Source organism: Zalophus californianus, chromosome 13 (assembly GCF_009762305.2).
Source record: "Zalophus californianus isolate mZalCal1 chromosome 13, mZalCal1.pri.v2, whole genome shotgun sequence".
Lineage (NCBI taxonomy): Eukaryota > Metazoa > Chordata > Mammalia > Carnivora > Otariidae > Zalophus > Zalophus californianus.
In genome coordinates, this window is record NC_045607.1 from 21448590 (window position 1) to 21470841 (window position 22252).

The window sequence follows — 22252 nt, forward strand, 5'->3', positions numbered from 1 at the left end:
TATTGATCTATTGAATAGGGCAAAGCCCCATTCTTTACTCTCTCTTTTCAGCCATTAAATAGTTACTATATTTTTAAAATTTATTTATTATTATTATTTTTTTAAGTAGGCTGCATACCTAGCGTGGAGCCCAGTGCAGGTCTTGAACTCAAACCCTGAGATCAAGACCTGAGTAGAGATCGAGTCAGATGTTTAACTGACTGAGCCACCCAGGCACCCCCAACTAGCTACAATATTTTATTTATTTCTTCATACAGAATAGAATTATTTTGATAACTCCTACCCCTTCCCAAAAAATTGGATTTGGGTTGATTTTATAGATTAATTTGAAGATAATTAACATATTTATATTACTCTCTGATCCTTTGGAAGAGGAAGTTTGTCTTTCATTAGAGTTTTTAATTTTCCTTCATATAAGTCATGGAAGTTTTCTTATTAGTTTGATTCCTAAATATGTTAATGTAAGTCTTGAAGAAGAAATAAACAATTTAATAAAACTCTTAAAGACTGGTTATTCTAAAGGGAAACTGTGAGAAATCCCAGTTGCTTGGCAACCAAAGCCAGCTGAAATGACCTAGTTTATTCTTAGATAGCCTTGATTTCTTCCCAGTGCCCTTTCCATTTTGTTACTTTTGTGCAGTTTTTATGCATTGGTGTTTGATAAAATATAGTAATTTTTCTTTTATTCAAAGTCCTACACCAAAGCTGAAGTCAGAATTGAAAGTACCTGTTTGCATATATAAAATGTACCAAATGTCTTTTTATTCTGACAGCTCCAGAAAACTGATAAATTACTATTTCATTATCTTTTGTTCTCTGAATAGCAAGATGACCCAAAACATGCACATAACTTCTTTTCCTATGGACATACTTGCCAGAAGGTCAGGTGAATACCAAATATTTTATCCTTTTATTTAAACTACAATTACTGGTAAAACATTTAGATCATATTTTGAAGTATAGCATTTGAGATACGGTTTTATTAATTATAGTTATTATGGTATAGACAGGTTTTTTTTGACCTGTGGGTGAACATTTATAAATCCGCAAAGAGATAACCATGGAAGGATTTTCCCTAAAAATGTTGTCCTAAAAAATCATCACCTGTACACTTAAGATCTGTGCATTTTATTGTATATTCATTTACAATTCAATTTTAGAAATGTCTTTTTCATATTATCCAGGCACATTTAAATTTTACATGGAGTATATTTGCCCTCCCCCACTAGGATAAAATATTTGTTGATTTTCCAATCACACTACTGCTGTTTTCTTTATTAATAGTTACTACAACTATTTCAGAAAGTTTGTTTGTAAAACATTTAAAAATTAGAGGCACCTGGGTGACTCTGGGTTAAGCATCTGCCTTTGGCCCAGGTCATGATCCTGGAGTCCTGGGATCGAGCCCCCCCTAGTCACGTTCCCTGCTCAGTGGGGAGTCTGCTTCTCCTTCTTCCTCTGCTTCTCCCCCGAGCTTGTGCTCTTTCTCTCTCTCTCTCTCTCCCTAATAAATAAAGTCTTAAAAGAATTTTTTTTAAATTATCTCCCATAAGTAGGAATTCTGCTGCCTCATAATTTTTAGCATCAAAGACACAGAACATAAGTCAGCTATGTGAAATAATTTTTTTATATATTAAAAAAACATTTCTTGGGATGCCTGGGTGGCTCAGTTGGTTAAATGTCTGCCTTGGGCTCAGATCATGATCCTAGAGTTCCTGGATCAAGCCCCGCAGTGGGCTCCCTGCTCAGCAAGGGTCTGCTTCTCCCTCTGCCTCTGCCCCTTCCCCTGTTCCTTTTCTCTCTCTCTTGCTCTCAAATAAATGAATAAAATTTTTTAAAGAAGATTAAAAAACATTTCTCATTTTTTCCCCTGACTTTTCTGTTGTCTTCAGTGGAGAGTATGCCTCAATTTTATTTTTTAAAATGTTTTGCCTAATTAAAAATTGAAACTATAGAGTTATTTATAAAATAAATCTGTCTTTTCAGGTATTATTTTCTCAGATTTTTATTGTCAAAAGCATTTCTTGCATGCCTGCTACTCAGAGACCTTTGTACTCAGTGCTCTGTGAAGTACTAATGCAGAATGTATTGAGAACTCTAGAATGATTAGGACACTATATACCATGGCTTCTTATATTTCTTCACTATGGTATCCCAAATTCCAAAGAGGAAGAGTGAAGGAAGAGGAACTATGAGAACAAGAATAGTAATACTAGTAGCAGTGAGTATATATGTAGAATTGTTTGATAGAAAGGATTGGTAGAGAGATTGATGGCATAATGAAGTCAGGTTCAATTTACTTTTGGTTATGCAGGCTTACTTTTGTAAAGATTTAATCATCCTAATCTAAGAAAAGAAAGAACCATTATTCCACTTAGAACCTCTCTAGGATGACATCTTCCCCTAGACTTTCTAGAGCTGTGTTCAGTATGGTAGCTGCCAGCTACATATGGCTAAATTTAAATATATTTAAAAATGAAAAATGTGGGATGCCTGGCTGGCTCAGTCGGAAGAGCATGTGACTCTTGATCTCAGGGTTGTGAGTTCAAGTCCCACATAGGGTGTAAAGATTATTAAAAACAAATAAACTTTAAGAAAAAGAAAAAAATTTTAGTGCCTCAATTGCACTTGGCACTTTTCAAGTGCTCACTAGCCACTAGCCACACGTGAGTTAAACACTATTCGTTTATCTTCCATGTCTGTACTTTGTGTGTGTGTATGTGTGTGTGAGAGAGACAGTTATAAATACTACTTTACTGTTCTTGTCTGCTAATTCTAACTTCTGTATCAGTTCTGGGTGTTTTTATTTTTAATTGACCCCCACCCCACCCTCATCTAATTATAAGCTCAAAGTGGAAGTTTGAATCAGTTTTCAAACTTGAGAGCAGTAGAACCCTTTATCCAAATAAATTCTTACAGAGGAGCCCAGTGTAAAATAGATGAAATAAATTGCTGAGTTTGAAGCAGGATTAGGTTACTCAGTTTTCCATAAACATGGTTGTTTTATAAAGAGCATAGTTTTGAAAACCAGTGGTATAAAATTTTCAAATAATTATTCATACACTGTTCTCAAAGATGATGATTCTTTGGAAACTGGATGTTGGGCACTTTGTACATTACCTGATACATAAAAATCTATATGGCCTAAAAATGCTGTTAAAAGGTATAAAAAAAGGGGGTGCCTGGGTGGCTCGGTCGGTTAAGCGTTAGCCTTCGGCTCAGGTCATGATTGCAGGGTCCTGGGATCGAGCCCCTCATTGGCTCCTTGCTCAGCGGCGAGTCTGCTTCTCTGTCTGCCCCCCCCCACTTGCTCGTGTGCTCTCGCTTGCTCTCTTTAAAATCTTCTAAAAAATTGTATATAAGTATGAAAGTGGATGTTAAATGTTAAGCATACAGAAAATAAAAGCTAGCCAGCTTTCAGAATGATACTTGTTTTAATGTTATTTTTCATAGCATAATGTTGGAAAACTACTTAACTCAAATTAGAGATAATATAATAAAGTAAAAATTAAAATCATGAAAACAGAAAGCAAGAAATCTTAATTTAAAATAATGCAGAATACTGTGATCTTTAAAATTGGAAGTGATTACAATAAAAAAGTGTTGGGATTTATTATTTTTTGTTTTTTTGATTTTTCATTTTGTATCACAAGCGTTTGACTAATTATCACCATTCTTAAGAAATGATGAGTAGGACCAAGAGATTGATGAAAAGTTGCATTTAATTTTATTAATCATTAACCATGCTTTTTTCCCTTCAATTTTTATCTTTCACCCACTTCATTTTCTAAATAATTGTTTTAATTTTTGAGACAGTCACAATTGGAAACACAAATTTTGATTACTTCAGGCATTTGTGAATAAGTTGTTAACCTCATCTGTCTTCATTGTTTAATACTTTAGTGTGCATTTCCTATAATCAAGGACATCCTCCAACACAACCAAAATATAGAGGTCAAAATTGGAAAATTGACATTGATATATTATTTCCCTTCAGTCCTCAGTCCCCATTCAGGTTTTGCCCATCCTCCCAATAATGTTTGTTAGAGCAAAACATTTAGAATCACATGTTCTGTATAGATGTCACATCTTTTAGTGTTTTTCACTCTGAAACAGTTCCTCAGGTTTCTCTTTGATTTTCATGACCTTGATTTGATACCTTTGATAATTATAGGCAACCTGTCTTCTAAGATTTCCCTCAGTTTGAGTTTATCTGGTATTTCCTGGTAGCTTTGACAGGAACGTAATAGAAGAGAGCTTTGCTCCAGCTCTAGAACTAATCATTTTTTTTAGGGCACCCTAGTTCCTTTTAGTGGAGCATGATATTTAGAAACTTACCTGCTGAATGAAACCTTGCCATTTGCAACAACATGGATGGATCTAGAGGGTATTATGCTAAGTGAAATAAGTCAGACAGAGAAAGACAAATACATGATTTACTTACATGTGGACTCTAAAAAATAAGACAAATGAAAAACAAAAAACAGACTCTTAAATATAGAGAACAAACTAGTGGTTGCCCCAGGGGGCGTAGATAGGGGGGCAGGCAAAGTAGGTGAAGGGGATTAAGAAGCACAAACTCCCAGTTATAAAATAAGTAAGTCATGTAGATGAAAAGTACAGTATAGGGAGTACAGTCAATAATATTGTACTAGCGTTGTATGGTGGCAGATGGCTTGTGGTAAGCATTGAGTAATATATAGAATTGTCAAATCACTATGTATACCTGAAACTAGTATAATACTGTATGTCAACTATACTTGAACAACAGCAAAAATAAAAATTCTAAGAGTAGACCTGGGGCGCCTGGGTGATTCAGTCAGTTAAGGGTCTGCCTTCAGCTCAGGTCATGATCCCAGGGTCCTGGGATCAAGCCCCATGTCGGGCTCCCAGCTCAGCGGAGATCCTGCTTCTCCCTCTGCCTGCCACTCCCCCTGTTTGTGCTCTCTCTCTCTGTCAGATAAATAAATAAAATCTTTTAAAGAAAGAAATAGTAGACCTTTCCAGGAGTCTGACAGAAGTGGGGTTTAGAATTGTGTCTGAGACATTTTCAGATTTTCATTGAGTACATTGTGTTCAAGTGCTACTGTTTACAGTTTTCTTTGTGGCTCCAAACAAATCATTTAACTTATCTCAGACTGTTTTCTTATCTGAAAAATGGGAATAATAATAATACATACCTTGGGGTGCTTGGGTGGCTCAGTCAGTTAATTGCCTGACTTGGACTCAGGTCATGATCTTGGGGTCCTGGGATGGAGCCCCGCATCAGGCTCCCTGCTCATCGGGGAGTCTGCTTCTCCCTCTCCCTCTGCTTCTGCTTTCTCTCTCTCTCTCTCTCTCTCTAATAAATAAATCTTAAAAAAAAATAGTGCATACCTCATAAATTGTTGTGAGAGTTAAAGAGATATATTGGCTCAGGTCATGATCCCAGGGTCCTGGGATCGAGCCCCGCATCAGGCTCCCTGCTCAGCGGGAAGCCTGCTTCTCCCTCTCCCACTCCCCCTGCTTGTGTTCCCTCTCTCACTGTGTCTCTGTCTGTCAAATAAATAAATAAAATCTTTAAAAAAAAAAAGATATTTGTATAGTGAGTACTTAGAATGATGCCTGCACATAGTGTTCCATAAATATTTAATTATAAGTAAATGTTGTCTTTCTAAAAAAAAGAAGCTTGTCTGCCTACCCCTGCTTGGGCTCTTACATCTCATGCCAGGCTGCCCCACCATTGAATTACCTCCTTACCCCATTCAGGCCTACATGGACCTGCTCTTCACTCAGCTTGGACTGTCTTCTCTATATTCGTCCACACTCTGTGGACCTTTTCCTGACTCTCTTTGGGCTCTGACACTCCTGCCCAGGCTATTCTCCTCTGGTTGTCTTTCTTACCCTTCTCATATTCCTTAGGTTCTTACGTCTGGTAGTGAGCCACCCACACACATAGATACCTTTCATACCTTGTTTGGGCTCAGGTTGCCCTTGCCAGGCAGTCCTACCACCTAGATGTTCTCCTGACATTGCTCTGGCTCTGATGCTCATGCCAGGATGCCTTCCTATAGGGATATATTCCTAACCCCCTCTGAATCACCATAGCTCCTCTCTTCCATATTTGCATCTATCATAAGCCACCTGAAGGTTTTAGAACTCAATTGTTTAGGGAGGGAAAAGGAAGAGGGACTTGAGTGGTTTTTAAGTTATCTTTAATGTTACTTTCACATTTTTTTTTCTTAATGTCATTTCAAAATTAGGATATAAAAGGGCTCCTGGGCGGCTCAGTCAGTTGAGCGTTCAACTCTTGTTTTGGCTCCAGTCATGATCTCATGGGTCGTGGGATCAAGCCCCATGTCAGCTCTGTGCGCGGCGCAGAGTCCGCTTGGGATTCTCTCTCTCCTCTCCCTCTGTCCCCACCCCACCCCCATTTGCACACACACTCTCTCTCCCTCTCTCTCAAATACATAATTAAATCTTTAAAAAAAATTAGGAAATAAAAATAATCTCCAAATTTTCCTCATTTTGCCATGTGTTTTTTTTTTTTCATTTCTTCAAGTAAATTTAAGCACTTTCTTAAATATTGTGTCATTGTTATAAGAAAGCAAGTCTTTTGAATCTTAACTGATTACAGATTTAGGATAGGTGCATCTAGAGAAAGTAGATATGTATATTTTTATTTAACTATATTACTTCATAGTATTTTACATCAACTGAATTTTAGGATTCATGTAATGCTTTAATGTAACTAAAAGTTCTCATTTTGGATTATTTTATAGAGAGCCCAAGCTGCACTGCAGGCTGTCAGTGCTGTCCCGTCGGGAAGTCTGGCCCTTCCTGGAGCTCCTACCAATGAAGGCACAATCCTATCTGGGCAGAGCCCTGTGCTCCGAATAATTATTGAAAACCTCTTTTACCCTGTTACTTTGGAAGTTCTTCATCAGGTAAAGTGGAATAATACTTTCAAGAGGTAAATGTGGGGCGCCTGGGTGGCTCAGTTGGTTAAGCGACTGCCTTCGGCTCAGGTCATGATCCTGGAGTCCCGGGATCGAGTCCCACATCAGGCTCCCTACTCAGCGGGGAGTCTGCTTCTTCCCTGACCCTCCCCGCCCATGCTCTCTCTCTCTCTCTCTTTCTCTGAAAGAAATAAATAAAATCTTAAAAAAAAAAAAAAAAGGCAAATGTGACTCCCTTAACTTTTGATGTTTTATTATCTTTAGAGTTTTTTTGGTTGGTATATTTGTTTAAATAATAGTAATTTTTTTTAAAAAACCTTCAACATCCTGTTTCATGTAAGAAATAGTATTAATTAGAGATAATTTTTTTTTAAAGACTTTGTTTATTTGAGAGAGAAGGAGAAGCGAACTCCCTGCTGAGCAGAGAGCCTGATATGGGATTCAATCCCAGGACCCTAAGATCATGACCTAAGCATGAAAATGAACAAAACATAGAATCCTATAAAAAGCACTGGTAATAGTTATTCCTAGAAAGTAAAATCAATGTAGAAAACAACTAATTTATTTCTGTTGACTCCTTACATATGAGTATTTTCATTTTAAAAACTCTGAAAGAAAGGTATGTGATAACTGCATATATAAAATGAAGTATCATATTAAATGCTGACTGATGGCCAACATAATTTTCATAGGCTACCCATTAATATGTCCAAACTGTTACGGTAAAAGGCACTCCACCAAATCATGGCCTACTATGAATATATTGAATTTAAGAGCTGGAAACTCACTTAGTTACATAATTTTAAAGTGAATAAAACAGACTCCAGTAACTGATTAATTGAATATTGTAGAGAGTAATTGAAGAACCAGTTAGAACTCAAGCCTCCTAATATTAAGTCCAGTTTTTGTTTTGTATGCTTCTTATATTTTTAACTAATACTCCATATATACATATCCTCAAAATGTAGGGTTACTTGGTTATCTGTATGCATGAACATTGGCATCTAGCCCCAAAACTGCAGTTAGTTTTTGTCCTCTTTTGCTACATATTGATTCCATTTCCTTATATCTGTCAACCCATATATTAAAATGTTAAAACACTAAAACATGTTATTTTCGTATTTGTATCTCAATATATATTGCATAGCATGATACCAAGTCAGTCCAGAATCATTTAACTGTTTTCCAAACCTTTGGATTCGCACTACTAAGTGAAGAATCATAGGGGTGTATATGTGCACGTGTATTTAAGAATTGAATTGCATTCCATCCTAGTCTCACATTTTATCAGTAAGGAAACTGGGGTCTTTGAAATAAGTTACTTTCCCACAGTCATTGTACTAATTGGCAATAAAGCTCATATATTTCCCAATACAGTTCCCATGCCATGCATGTAAATATCAAAATACACCATTTATTAGGCCTTCTGTGTTCCCTATGATAGCTTTTTGCAAGCCATTTTCTAAATATATGCATTTGTGAAGTGTGTCTTTAGGGCTTTAACAGGGCTTTCCATAGCCACCCTCATTCCTTAAAAGGGTTCAGCAGTTGCTTAAGTGATTGGCTTCTTGGTTCTGGTAGATTTTCTTCTCTTGTTTGTCCCAGGAGTGGCACTGAACACTCTGTGATCCATCAGCAGTGTTTGTTTGCTTTTATAACCATAACATTGAAGCTAATGCTAACTCACCCTGTTTTACAAAAGGTGTTCTTGCACCTGTGGCTCAGCATTGCCATCAAATAGCCTTAAACTTAGCTACCGTCATGTGGCCCTGTCCCATCATTCCAGTTATCGTTTCCCTGGGAGCAGTAACAAACCTTGTTTCTCTCCTAAAAGATCATGGGGTCCTTCAGGGTGAAGAGGAGTGATTCTGAGCGTCCTTAGTAGTAACCATGGGGGTAGGACTCTCAGACTTGCAATTACTGCACTCCGTTGTTAAGTCCTTCCCATTGCTGGTGGAATAAAACCAAAGTCCTTACCAAGGCCCTTCAGGTTCCCACATGCAGACCTCTCCCCATCTCTTTAACCTCATTTCCTAATACTCTTCTGCTTATTTAGTCCCTGGCTTTTCTGGCCCTTTGACCGTTTCCCCTCTCCCCAGTTAATTCCTGTCTTAGTCCATTTCTATTTCTTAGGCCTGGAGCACTCTTCACTGAGATAGTCACTTAGTTGAATCTACATCAGTCAGTTTTCAGGTCAAATTTACCTCCTCAGTCTTTCTCTAATTATATTAAGCCCTCTCCTCTGGCACTCTATATCATTAGCCAGCTAAAGTGTAGAATAGCATAATGATTAAGGATACAAGGTCTGGAGCTGGTTTGAATCCTGGCTCTATCACTTACTATCTCTATAACTGGGCAAGTAACTTACCTTCTCTGTATCATTTTCTTGTATGCATTTAAAGCCCCTAGAGAAGTGTATATATTAAGGTATATATTAGAAAGGTACATATTAAGTACTCAAAAAATGTTAGCTGTAATTATCAGATGTAGGTAATTGCATTGTAATAAACTGATCCTTGCTCTTATTGTCTTATACGTAAGATATAATTTCATAGGTAATAGCATAAAATGTGATGAATATTGTGATGGAGGAATACATGGAAGTGTGGCTTTGGTTGCTTCTATTATAATTAATTAGCAGATTATTTTATACTTTTTGCTGAAGAATTAGCATTAGCTTCACTGTTCTCTAACATTTATTGAAGCTAGTGTTTTTTCTTTAGCTCTTGGTAAGGGGATTGAGTGACTGAAATGGAAGCAGTGTTATTTCAGATGAGGAAAGTTAAGGGAGCTTTTCAATATGGCATTTGAGCAGAGGCTTGAAGTATGTGAGGGTATAAGTTATGTGTACATGTGGTAGAATAATGATCTAGTTGGAAAGAACAGGAGGAACAGGAGGTGCAAAGTCCCTAAAGTGGAAGTATGCTTAATGTGTTGAAATATCAGAAATGAGGCTATGTCATTGTAGTGTAAAAAGTAGGAAAGCCATAAATGATAAGAGTCAGAGAAGGGGTTAGGATCCAGCTGATGGGAAGCTATTAGAGGATTTTGAGTAAAGGAGTAAAATGATAGATTTATGTCTCAATGGAATCACTCTTGTTGCTATGTTAAGAATAAATTGTAGGCATAAGTGGACAATCTTGGCATACAGATGAGAGCTGGTGGTGAGACCCACATGAGGATGTGGTCACAGGAAGTGATGATTATGGATGTATTTGGAAGGATTTGCTGATGGGTTGAGTAGTTGTGGATTATGAAGAAAAAGAGGAGTAATCAAGAATGCCTTCCAAATTTTGGGTGTGAGCCTCTGATACAGCGATCTTGTACTAAGATAGTGAAGACTGAATGAAGGGGCAAAAAGATTTGGGCCAGGGGTGGGAGGTAGTGTTTTGGATGTTAAGTTTTCTATTAGGCATCCAAGTGGCAGATGTTGAATAGACAGTTGGGAAATAAGTCTGGATTGGGTGTAAGAATTCAGGGCTGGAGATTTGGTTATCATCAGCATATGGGTGGTAATTAAAACCATTGGATTAGATGGCATCACCTATAGAGTATTTGTAGCTAAAGAAGGCATTTATTGACTGATCCATAATGTAAATTCAACCCTGCATACTAAAAAATTTCTTTGTGCAATGAAATAGTTCAAAACAATGTTCTCATATAATCCATTACTTCCAAGTACTGTTATTTATGGGGGTCTTTTGTGAATGTCCAATAGATGAATGTCTTTGGGATAAAGGACTGGATCTTTTTGAATTGCAGAACAAAGAAAAATAACTTGCAGGAAGCAATTATTATGATACTAAAAGAGTCAGTGCTAGCAATATAAAATTCTGGTTCTTAAGTCTTACTGTTTTGTTGGGTACAAGAACTGTTTTAAACAAATTATGGCCAATACACTTTTTACAGTGAATACAAATGAACTTTTTCAGTTTCTAGTTAAGTGCTACATTTATAAAAATCACCATGAAGATTAATTTTACCTGACTTTGATCTTTAGTATTCTCTTCATCCCATTTTAAAGTTTGAAAAGATTAAAATTCATAGGAGACATCAAGAGTTGAGTCTTTGTGTTTGTTTATGTTTATGACAGGAAAATAAATATATTAGGGAAATAGAGTCGAAGAGTCAAATTATTATTGTAATCAATACTAATAAATCCATATATATTAAACTTTCCTGAATGTTAATCTTACGAGACCAAATTTGTTTAAAATTTAGTATTTTGGTTATAATGAAAAGATGTTAAAAATCACACCTGAGGCATTAGCCTGGATTCCCTGATGTTGGTCCTCACTTACTTTATTCAGGAGTATCAGATTGGGGGCGCCTGGGTGGCTCAGTTGGTTAAGCGGCTGCCTTTGGCTCAGGTCATAATACCAGGGTCCTGGGATCGAGCCCCGCATCGGGCTTCTCCCTCTCCCTCTGCCTGCCTCTCTGCCTACTTATTCTCTCTCTGTATCTCTCTGCCAAATAAATAAATAAAATCTTAAAAAAAAAAAAGTATGAGATTGATCTTTGTAGTTCCTCTCTCAGCAAATACAATCCAGGGGACTCTAGATAACTACCTATCCATGCTTAGCCAGTTCAGTCCATTTATATTCTGTTAGCACATTCAGTTAAAAATCACCCAGCCAGACAGCAGTCAGTGAGGATGTACATCACAGTGGTGTTCAAGTTAAATGAGACAAAGAATGTAAACATTAATAAAATCTGAAAGTTGGGTGATAATTAAGTAGGTTCTATGCATAATTTAGTGTAAAATTATTCCAAATTTGAGAACAAATTGTATGATTTTACTGTTTCATTAATGAGATATTTTACATCAAAAATGTTTATTTTTTTAAGATTTTATTTATTTTTCAGAGAGAGAGAGAGAGAGAGAGAACACAAGCAGGGGAAGCAGCAGGCAGAGGGAGAAGCAGACTCCCTGCCGAGCAAGGAGCCCAATGTGGGGCTCGATCCCAGGATCCTGGGATCATGACCTGAGCTGAAGGCAGATGCTTAGCCAGCTGAGCCACCCAGCCGTCCCAGTGTTTATTGTTTTTAAAAAAACTGCATGTTGCCATAATTCTCCAATCAGATCTGAGTGTAATTCTTTATCAGTTAAGCATTTATAGTGTACCTATTTATATGCCAAGAATTGTACTCAGTGATACAGAAATGATTAAGACTAGGTGTATATCTTCAAGGAGCTTTCAGTCTAATTAAAGGAGACAGATAGTAAACAAATGTATAGTACAATGTAAGTAAAACAAAATAAATATTTATATACGAGACCAAGAAGGGAGTAATATTCAGGAAAGAGAATTAATTCTGTTGATATTTGGGAGAGGCAGAGAATTTTCTGGTGGTATTACTTTTGAGCTGAGTTTTGGAAAAGATAAATGAAAATGTACTAGGGTAGGCACAGAGTTCTAAGAAAAGGGAACACCCACATGTGTAGGCTTAGAAGTTTAAAACCACTTGGTATATTTAGAGAACTATAGACAACTGCATGTTGGTGTAAATAGTGTGATATAAAATATCAGGAAATGTGGTTAGAGAGGTACACCAGGGCAAAATTATATATGATATAATCTTGTACTTTAGAATACTACCTGTGGCTGCAGTAAAAAGTCTATTACTAATCCTTTAGCCAACACTCAGTTGATGCACTTATAATATTTAGATTGGGGTGTGTGTGTGTCTGACCCTAGTATCACCAAAGGTGGAAATGAAGAAAATACAAGACGTTTTCCCAAGAATGCTTATATCTTGAAGAAAGATACAACATAAAATCTCTATTTGACAGTCAGCTGAGAAGAAGGCAAATTTGGTATTCCTTTTTTTTTTTTTAAGATTTTATTTATTTATTTGAGAGAGAGAGAAAGACAGCATGAGTGGTGGGGGACAAAGAAGCAGACTCCCCGCTGAGCAGGGAACCTACCACTGGGCTTGATCAGGACCCCGAGATCATGTCCTGAGCCGAAGGCACTTAACTGTTTGAGCCACCCAGGCGTCCCAATTAAAAAGGGAGGACCATGGGGCGCCTGGGTGGCTCAGTTGTTAAGCGTTCGCCTTCGGCTCAGGTCATGATCCCAGGGTCCTGGGATCGAGCCCCGCATCGGCCTCCCTGCTCAGTGGAGAGCCTGCTTCTCCCTCTCCCACTCCCTCTGCTTGTGTTCCCTCTCTCGCTGTGTCTCTCTCTGTCAAATAAATAAACAAAATCTTTAAAAAAAAAAAGAAAGGGAGGACCGTTTGGCTATTAAGGACACTCATAGATAGTATTTGATAATAGCAATTTGGTATTCTTTTATAAATTCTAAGAATATTATCTAGGACACACAAGTGTACTGAGGAAATGCCTGTTACAGGACTAAAATTTTCATTAAAAATACAAAAACAAATTCCTTATGTTTTTCACAATAGCCAAATGAGAGCGATAAGATCCCAGAGTTTAATTAAATAGCTACATTTTTAAAGAATTTCAATAAAGAACCCTCAGACTATCTAATTTTAAGTAATAACATTTTTTGGTTAACCCTTCTAAGACAAATTGGTTCCACAAATCTAGTTGAATGCTATTATCTCCTCTAAGAAGTGTCTGACTCTGAGCTGATAATATGTTAAAGAATATTTTGCCAAAAAATAGTATGTGGACTTTAGGATAGTTTTTACTTTATTTATTTAATTTTGAGGAGCTTAAAATATGTATAAATTTTACCACTTTAACCACTTTTAAGTGTGTGGTTCAGTGACATTAAGTACACTCACATTGTTTTGCAATTATCACCAAACATATCTCCAGAAATTTTTTTTATCTTCTTAAACTGAAACCCATTAAACAATAATTCCCCATTCCCCCTTTCTCAGCCCCTGGTAACTACAATTCTACTTGCTGTCTCTGTGAATTTGACTGTTCTAGATTACTCATATAAGTGGAATCATGCATAATTTGTTATTTTGTGACTGGCATATTTCACTTAAATGTCTTCAAGGTTCATCCATGTTGTAGCATGTGTCAGAATGTCCTTCCTTTTAAAGGCTAAGTAATATTCTGTTGTATGTATTTACCACCACATTTTTGTAGATGGACATTTAGGCTGCTTCCATCTTTTGCAAAGAAGGCTGTTGTGAACATGAATGTTCAGATAGCTCTTTGAATCCCTGCTCTCAGTTCTTTAGGGTTTATACTCAGAAATAGAATTGTTGGATCATATGGTAATTGTACTTTTTATTTCTTTGAAGCCCACCATACTATTTTCCATAGCAGCTACACCATTTTACATTCCCACCAATAGTGCACAAGGGTTCAATTTTCTCCACATCCTCTCCAACACTTGATATTTCTCATCCCTTTCCTTTTATTTTTATTCATAACACTTTCTTATGATGAGACATCATGTTATTTACTACTGATGTTTTTTGTTTGTGTTTGTTTTTGATAATAGCTGTCCTAATGGGTGTGAAGTGGTATCTCATTGAGTTCTTATTTGCATTTCCCTAATGATTAGTGATGTTGAGGATCTTTTCATGTGTTTATTGGCTATTTAAGTCCTTTGCTGATTTTTATATTGGATTATTTTTGTTGCTGAATTTATAACAGTCTATACATTCTGGGTTTTAATACCTTATCAGGTGTATGATTTATAGATACTATCTCCCGTTTTGTGGATTGCTGTTTTGCTCTGTATCTGATAGTGTCTTTTGAGCACAAAAGTTTTACATTTTGATGAAGTAGAATTTACCTATTTTTTCTTTTTGTTGCCTGTGCTTTAGGGTAATTATTATTTTTTAAAGATTTTATTTATTCATTCATTCATTCATGCATTCATTCATGTATGAATGAATGAGAGAGGGAATCCCAAGCATACTCCCCACTGACCCATTGAGTGCAGAGCCCCATGCGGGACTTGAGCCACAATCAAGAGTCGGATGCTTAAACTGACTCAGCCACCCAGGCACCCATAGAGTATTTATTCTTGATCACTCTTTGTGATAAATACAAGGGAGGACCATTTGGCTATTAAGGACACTCATAGATAGTATTTAATAATAGCAAATTCTTAACCAGCATAGGGAATACTTACCTTTTTATTTTTAGAAGTAGAAGGATAGATTTCTGGCTCAGGAAGGTCCAAATTTAAGTTGGGATGTCAGGCGAAAACAAAGTGCATGGTAGTAACCCTGGCCAGGAGCCTTTGTGGTGGTGGAATAGAGGAAGTATTTTAAGAGTATTGGTAGCCAGGGATCTGTCAGGAAATCTTCCCCACACTCTGTTTATTCCTCTTTTCCAAAGACACTTCGGAGAGGCCTTCTTTGACCATTCTTGCGCCTTCCCAACTTGCATTCCAATTCACTCTCGTGCCTTTTCCTTTTATTTTTATTCATAACACTTTTTTATGATGAAACATTATGTTGTTTATTATGTTGTCTGTCCTTTCTCAGGGCAGAGACTCTTGTTACTCACCGCTGATTTCCCAGGGCTTAGAACCCTGCTCTGTGAATATTGAATGAATTAATAGAGCAGCCTCTAGAGGAACATTTTGAGTTTCTCTGCCTGTAAAAATCTCGAGAAATAGATGGTGATTCTCAAGGTGAAATAGTTGATCCATAGGACTTCCACTTTATTCATTTTGTAACTTTGTAACACCATTATCTCATAACACTAATTCCTATTGTAGTATGTTTTTAGTACTGTGCCATTTATGACATACTGTAAAATAGGTTAAATAGTTGAGTGCCTGTTGTCGGGCACTGTTTTAAGCCATGCATGGTTTTAAGTCATTTTCGTACCAACAGTTTTTTTGTTTAAGATTTTATTTATTTATTTGTCAGAGAGAGCGAGCGAGCACAACGGGGGGAGCTGCAGGCAGAGGGAGAGGGAGAAGCAGACTCCCTGCTGAGCAAGGAGCCTGATGCGGGGCTCGATCCAAGGACCCTGCAATTTTGACCTGAGCCAAAGGCAGATGCTTAACCCACTGAGTCACCCAGGAGTCCCTGTCCCAACAGTTTTAACAGAGGAAATTATTTTCATTAAAAATGGAATTCATGAATCGAGTTGTATTTATAAAGGTACATTAGCCAATTTTTTCCTTAGATTTAACCTAATTTCCTTAGATTTAACTTAATGTGAACTTTTTCCAGATATTTTCCAAATTTGGCACAGTCTTGAAGATTATCACCTTTACAAAGAATAATCAGTTTCAAGCCTTGCTTCAGTATGCTGACCCAGTGAATGCACATTATGCCAAAATGGTAATTATGATCTTTTTTCATTTTTCATTTGTTAATCAGTCACTTCAGTGATACCAAAGAATGCCATCATGTCTTCTCCCTTGTTGCAGTTCATTATGTTTTTAATTATAGTATACATAATACCAAATTTAGTGTTTTTAAATGTACTCTTCCATATGCTTTTTAAAATAATAAGCTAAAAATTACTTTCTTCATATGAAATGGTTTCAGATCATTTATCACTTCTCAGATCCTTGGCTCTCATTTCTGTTGTATTTAAAGTCTAGAGTGGAGCACAGTATTCCTGATAAAATCTGACTAATAGAGTAGAATTACCTTTGTCTTTGTGTCTTCATTTTCTTCTATTAAATTAGCCCAAAGATTGGTTGATTTCACTATTTTTGTAACCATATTTACTATTGAATTTTGTTAAGCTCTGAATTAGTGAAGATACTACATTTTAGGAAGTTTGCTGCTATTGGTTTATATTGTCTTTTTTTTTTTTTAAGTACATGAGTGCTTGACTTTTGACAAGATACAAAATTTCATATTCAATTTGGTTATGTTTAACCCATGTCCTACTGAGATCTATTCCTAACCCTAATTCTGTCTTGTATCAGGATCTGAATTATTTCTAATTTCTTTTCAAAGATAGGGACTAAGGTTTTTAGTAGTTTTATGTACACTGTCTACCTCTTGATTAGGAATATAGACTTTATATTTGCTGATACCCTTTGCCTGTATATATTATTTTATACCATTATGATGTACTCATCAGTAACTGTTGTTATAAGTGTTTTTTGTATATTTGCATTTTCTTATATGTTTTGGTTTCTGATTTCTGTTTTTACAAATTTGAGCATTTGTGGAAGTCAAGTGGCTACAAATACCCCTTTGATAAGTTTTCATTATTGTGAAGGGAGGGATTGCTGATCTTTGGTCTTGTATCAGAACTGACTGCAAAATTTCCCTCATTATTATTCAAACTATTATAAAATAAATTTACAAGAGGAAAAAAACAAGAGATAGAAACTTCAGATGTTGTGGTTCTGACAAATTCCCTTTACAAAGGCTTTATTTCATCTTAACCTATATAGTATACTAAAAAATTAAGATGAAATATAAAATCACATCATCTTTAAACATTTGTTGTGGACAAAATAATCATAATGATAGCTAGTACGATGCTCAATAATGTATGATATTTTCCCAAGCTTTTACATTTCTCTTCTTTCATTTGATCTTACCACAGACAAGAAAGGGATTATTATAACATTGTGAAAAACTGAGATTTTCATTTTTTCTCTCATGTTTACATAGTGAGCGACAGAGGTAAAAGTAAACACAGGTCTTTGGCTTGTAGTCCATTGCTCTCTGCTTTACACTTGATTGCCACTCTGTGTCAAAGTAGAGACTACTTGATTTATCAGTGTTGTCTTGCAAAACATCAGTACCTTTCTTACATGCTTTAGGCTCTGGATGGCCAGAATATCTATAATGCATGCTGCACTCTGCGTATTGACTTCTCCAAGCTCACCAGCCTTAATGTGAAATATAATAACGACAAAAGCAGAGACTTCACTCGTTTAGACCTTCCTACTGGTGATGGACAGCCATCCCTTGAACCCCCTATGGCTGCTGCTTTTGGTGAGTAGTTCCATTTTGGGTACAAAGCAAGTTTTCTGAATTTACAAGTTTATTAATCCATGTATATCATCCTTTTTCTTCTTGGATTCTCTCAGAATTTCTAAAGGAAAGAAAAAAGTCTTGGAACAGAATGTGTCCATTAATTAAATCTTAATATTAGTAGATTCTACTAGTTGGCAAAACAAATGAATATCTAAAATTGAGTTAAAAATTTGTTTTCTAGCATTAATCTTACACATTCTTTTATAAGCCATACAACCATTTGCTTCAAATTAATAGTCTTACATATTAACATTGCTTTGAATGGGTTGATTTATAGCCACAGAATATTGATATATGTGCTCTTGAGAGAAATACTTTTTTCAAGTAGTGGTATTTTAAAACAAGGGCCTAAATTAGTGCCCTTTATGTAAATGGCATAATCCCATAGAAATCCTCTTCTACTCAAAGAGGAGGATTTATTTTATTTTGTTTGGTTTTTTAAATATCAGAACTCCTGTCTACCTTAAATTTGTGTAAAGTTGCATTTTTTCATTAATAAAAATACAGCCTTCTGAATTGTCTCTGCAAATATTGCTTTTAAGAGCTTTTTTCTTTTATTTAAAATTAGTTATCAGTAGATTTATACTTTTATTTATTTATTTTTTTAATTTTGTATTTATTTGAGAGAATGAGAGAGAGAGAGAGAGAGAGAGCATGAGAGGGGGTTGGGTCAGAGGGAGAAGCAGACTCCCTGCCGAGCAGGGACCCCGATGCGGGACTCGATCCCGGGACTCCAGGATCATGACCTGAGCCGAAGGCAGTCACTTAACCAGCTGAGCCACCCAGGCGCCCTGAGTAGATTTATACTTTTAAAACAGAAAAGCAAGAAGCAGTGGATGGCTCAGTTGGATATATCATTAGGTTAATGTATGATACTTTTTGGTTTTGCACCCCTCAAAAGTGTGGTTTATTATCTAGATAAAGTACTACATTTTATTACCCATTGTGATTGGTTTCCCTTTCCCAAATGACACCATGAAATACTGCTCATTGAGACCTTAAGTGGTATTTAGTCCGTCTTTATTTTACAGGTGAGAAAAAGGAATCCTTAGCCAAATGTCCAGAATTTTCTGGAAAATAGTTTGTAACTTTATTTTCAAGTAAAAACTTTTTGTTATTTATAACTGGAAAAGCCAAGTGACTAGTTCAGTTCATGTTCCTGCATTGTTAAAGTTTTTGTCTTGGTCTAACCAGATTTTTGTGTTATAATATTTGTTACCAGCCTCTACTTAGCATGTCCGATTTGGCAGAGCCCAAAGGTCTTTGTAATCACAATTTCAGTAATACATCGTAGTAATTGAGGCTGTCATTCAAGTTTACCAAAACATGGCTATCAAATGCAGAACTGGACTTATTCCAATAATTGAATATATACTGTTGATGTAATTAATGTTATACAGTGTGGGAGGAGGACATTTTAAAAATATGTTCAAGAATTTTGGTTTCTGAATATAAAATATCAGAATATTAACATCCTTTTTTATTATTTTAATAAATCTCGTTGCAGAGTAATGTCTACATCTTAAGATAACTGATTCATCAATAGAGAATAATAATACTTTTTTGAGTATTATGTGAATGTTTACTCTGCTTCTCGCTAATATTTGACATGGTTCACTATTCCCTTCTTTTTTTCTCTTGGCTTCTGCAGTACCACTCTCCTGACTTTTTCCTACCTCATTATCTGTTCTTTTTTTTTTTAAGGTTCTTTACAGCTCCTAGAGTTAAGTCCTAAAGCACTCTGTCCGTTTTTAGTGATATACATTATACCGATAGAAAAGCTTCTAAAATATGCAAATATATTTCTTAACACCCATGTAGTTATCACCCAGGTTAAGAAATAATATATTTATACATCCTGAAGAAGCACTCTTTGTATGTTCCCTCCCTCCCTGCCCCAAGATGATCAGTCTCAAGTGATGGTAATCATTCTTTTGCTTTTCTGCTTTTTCCTTGTGTTTTTCTTACCATGCATTATGCAGCCTTAAGTGCTAATTTAAACATTTTTCTTCCTTTATTTAGAATTTTATGTAAATGGCATCATGCTCTTCATCTTCTTTTGTGACTTGTGATTCATCCATATTTATATATGTGGCTATTGCTTATTCATTCTCAGTACTGTCAAGTGTATAGATATCCATTGTATGAATATACCACAGTTTGTTTATCCATTCCTCTGTTGATAGACATTTGGGTTGTTTTAGCTTGAGGCTATTATGGACAATGATGCTATGAGATTTTCTTGATCACCCATGAGGTTGAACATGTTTTTATTTATAGGCCATTCTCCCTTACGAATTTTCTCTAACTTTGTTGCCATTTTTTTATGTTTGGTTTCTTGTTTTTTTTCTTGTTTTCTTTTTGTGGGAATTTTTTTTTTTAAGATTTTATTTATTTATTTGACAGAGAGACACAGCAAGAGAGAGAACACAAGCAGGGGGAGTGGGAGTGGGAGAAGCATGCTTCCTGCCAAGCAGGGAGCCCGATGTGGGGCTCAATCCCAGGACCCTGGGATCATGACCTGAGCCAAAGGCAGATGCTTAACGACTGAGCCACCCAGGCGCCCCAGTTTTTTTTTTTTTTTAAGATTTTATTTATTTATTTGACAGAGACACAGCGAGAGAGGGAGCACAAGCAGGGGGAGTGATAGAGGGAGAAGCAGGCTTCCCACTGAGCAGGAAGCCCAATGTGGGGCTCTATCCCAGGACCCCGGGATCATGACCTGAGCCAAAGGCAGACGCTTAACAACTGAGCTACCCAGGCGCCCGGGAATTTTTAAATATATATCCTGCCTACTAGTCCTTTGTTGGTTATATGTGTTGCAAATAGTTTCTTCCATTTTTTGGCTTACTGGTTTATTCTTGTCATGGTGTTTTTATTTAGTCAAATTTATTTGCCATTTCCTTTATATTTCTGTTTTTTATGTCTTGCTTAAGAAATCCTTTGTTACCAACCATAAGAAATTCTTAATCATAGGAAACAAATGGAGGGTTGCTGGAGGGGGGCTGGGTGGGGGGATGGGGTAACTGGCTGATGGACATTAAAGAGGGCACGTGATGTAATGAGCACTGAGTGTTATATAAGACTGATGAATCACTGACCTCTACCTGTGAAACCAATAATACATTACATGTTAATTAAAAAATAATAAATTTTTTTTAAAAGTTGAAGTTAGTACGTTAGGACCAAGAAAGGTTATAAAAAGGGAAAGACACCTACGTATTATTTAATATGCCAAATCAATGCTGAATTCAGAGAAAGGTCTATACATTAAACAAAATCATTAGCTGTTAGTATAGGCCATTGAGCTACAAAGCCAAGGAAAATGTATTTAGTTTAGAAGCCAGAGTTTAGTACCACTGCTTGATAAGGGTTGGGAAGCTACAAATTACCAAGAAACCCAGTTTTGCAGGTGACCTGAAAAAAATGGATTTTTCCCCCCAAAAGGATCTAGGTCTGCTTTTAGTAGCCTTGAAAACTGTGTTTGGAACTGAATTAATGAATTCAGTTCAAGACTGAATGAATGAGGGGGTGCCTGGGTGGCTCAGTCTTTAAGTGCTGACTTCGGCTCAGGTCATGATCCCAGGGTCTTGGGATCGAGCCCCGCATCGGGCTCCCCGCTCCGCGGGAAGCCTGCTTCTCCCTCTACCACTCCCCTTGCTTGTGTTCCCTCTCTCCCTGTGTCTCTCTCTGTCAAAAAATAAATAAAATCTATTAAAAAAAAAAGACTGAACGAATGAATCAGTGACTAAAACCAGGTTTTTTTATCTTTATCATTATTTTCATTGTTCAGTAGACACAGATTAATGAACTGTAGCTTCATCATTTAACTGGCTGTGTGACTTTGAGCAAGTTGTGGAACCTCTTGGGTATCCCAGTTTCTACATTGGTAAAATGCTGATAATAAAGAAATGAATCTCCTGGGGCACCTGGGTGGCTCAGTCGTTAAGTGCCTGCCTTCGGCTCAGGTCGTGATCCCAGGGTCCTGGGATCAAGCCCCGCGTTGGGCTCCCTGCTCAAGCAGAGAGCCTGCTTCTCCCTCTGCCTGCCGCTCCCCCTGCTTGTGCTCTCGCTCTCTCTCTAGTGCTCTCTCTCTCTCTCTCTCAAATAAACAAAATCTTAAAAAAAAAATGTATCTGCAAAAAAAAGAAGAAAAAGAAATCCTTTTTTACCCTGACAAAGGTATATACTTATATTCTAAAGTTTATAGTATTTTAGTAATTCTGTTTTGAAATAATTTAAGTTGCAAGAATAGTACAGAGAATTCCCTTATAACCAGAATTATCCAGATTCCTCAGTTCACATCATCTCACATTTACTTCATCATCTCTCTGATTATATTGAGGGGGTGGATAGTTATTTTTTCTTTCTCCCCTGAATATTGGAGACTTACGTAAGTTGCAGGC

At 36.5% G+C, this 22252-nt stretch overlaps 1 protein-coding gene across 11 annotated transcripts in view; it reads left to right on the top strand.

Annotated features, from left to right (window-relative positions):
* Nucleotides 1-22252, top strand: part of PTBP3 (polypyrimidine tract binding protein 3) — a 124162-nt gene that overhangs the window by 69763 nt on the left and 32147 nt on the right. For all 11 annotated transcript variants that reach the window (XM_027614598.2, XM_027614599.2, XM_027614600.2 and 8 more), the window contains 3 exons: nucleotides 6762-6926; nucleotides 16068-16178; nucleotides 17630-17804. In XM_027614598.2, coding sequence (XP_027470399.1) covers nucleotides 6762-6926; nucleotides 16068-16178; nucleotides 17630-17804 — 451 coding nt within the window. The remainder of the gene's footprint in view (nucleotides 1-6761; nucleotides 6927-16067; nucleotides 16179-17629; nucleotides 17805-22252) is intronic.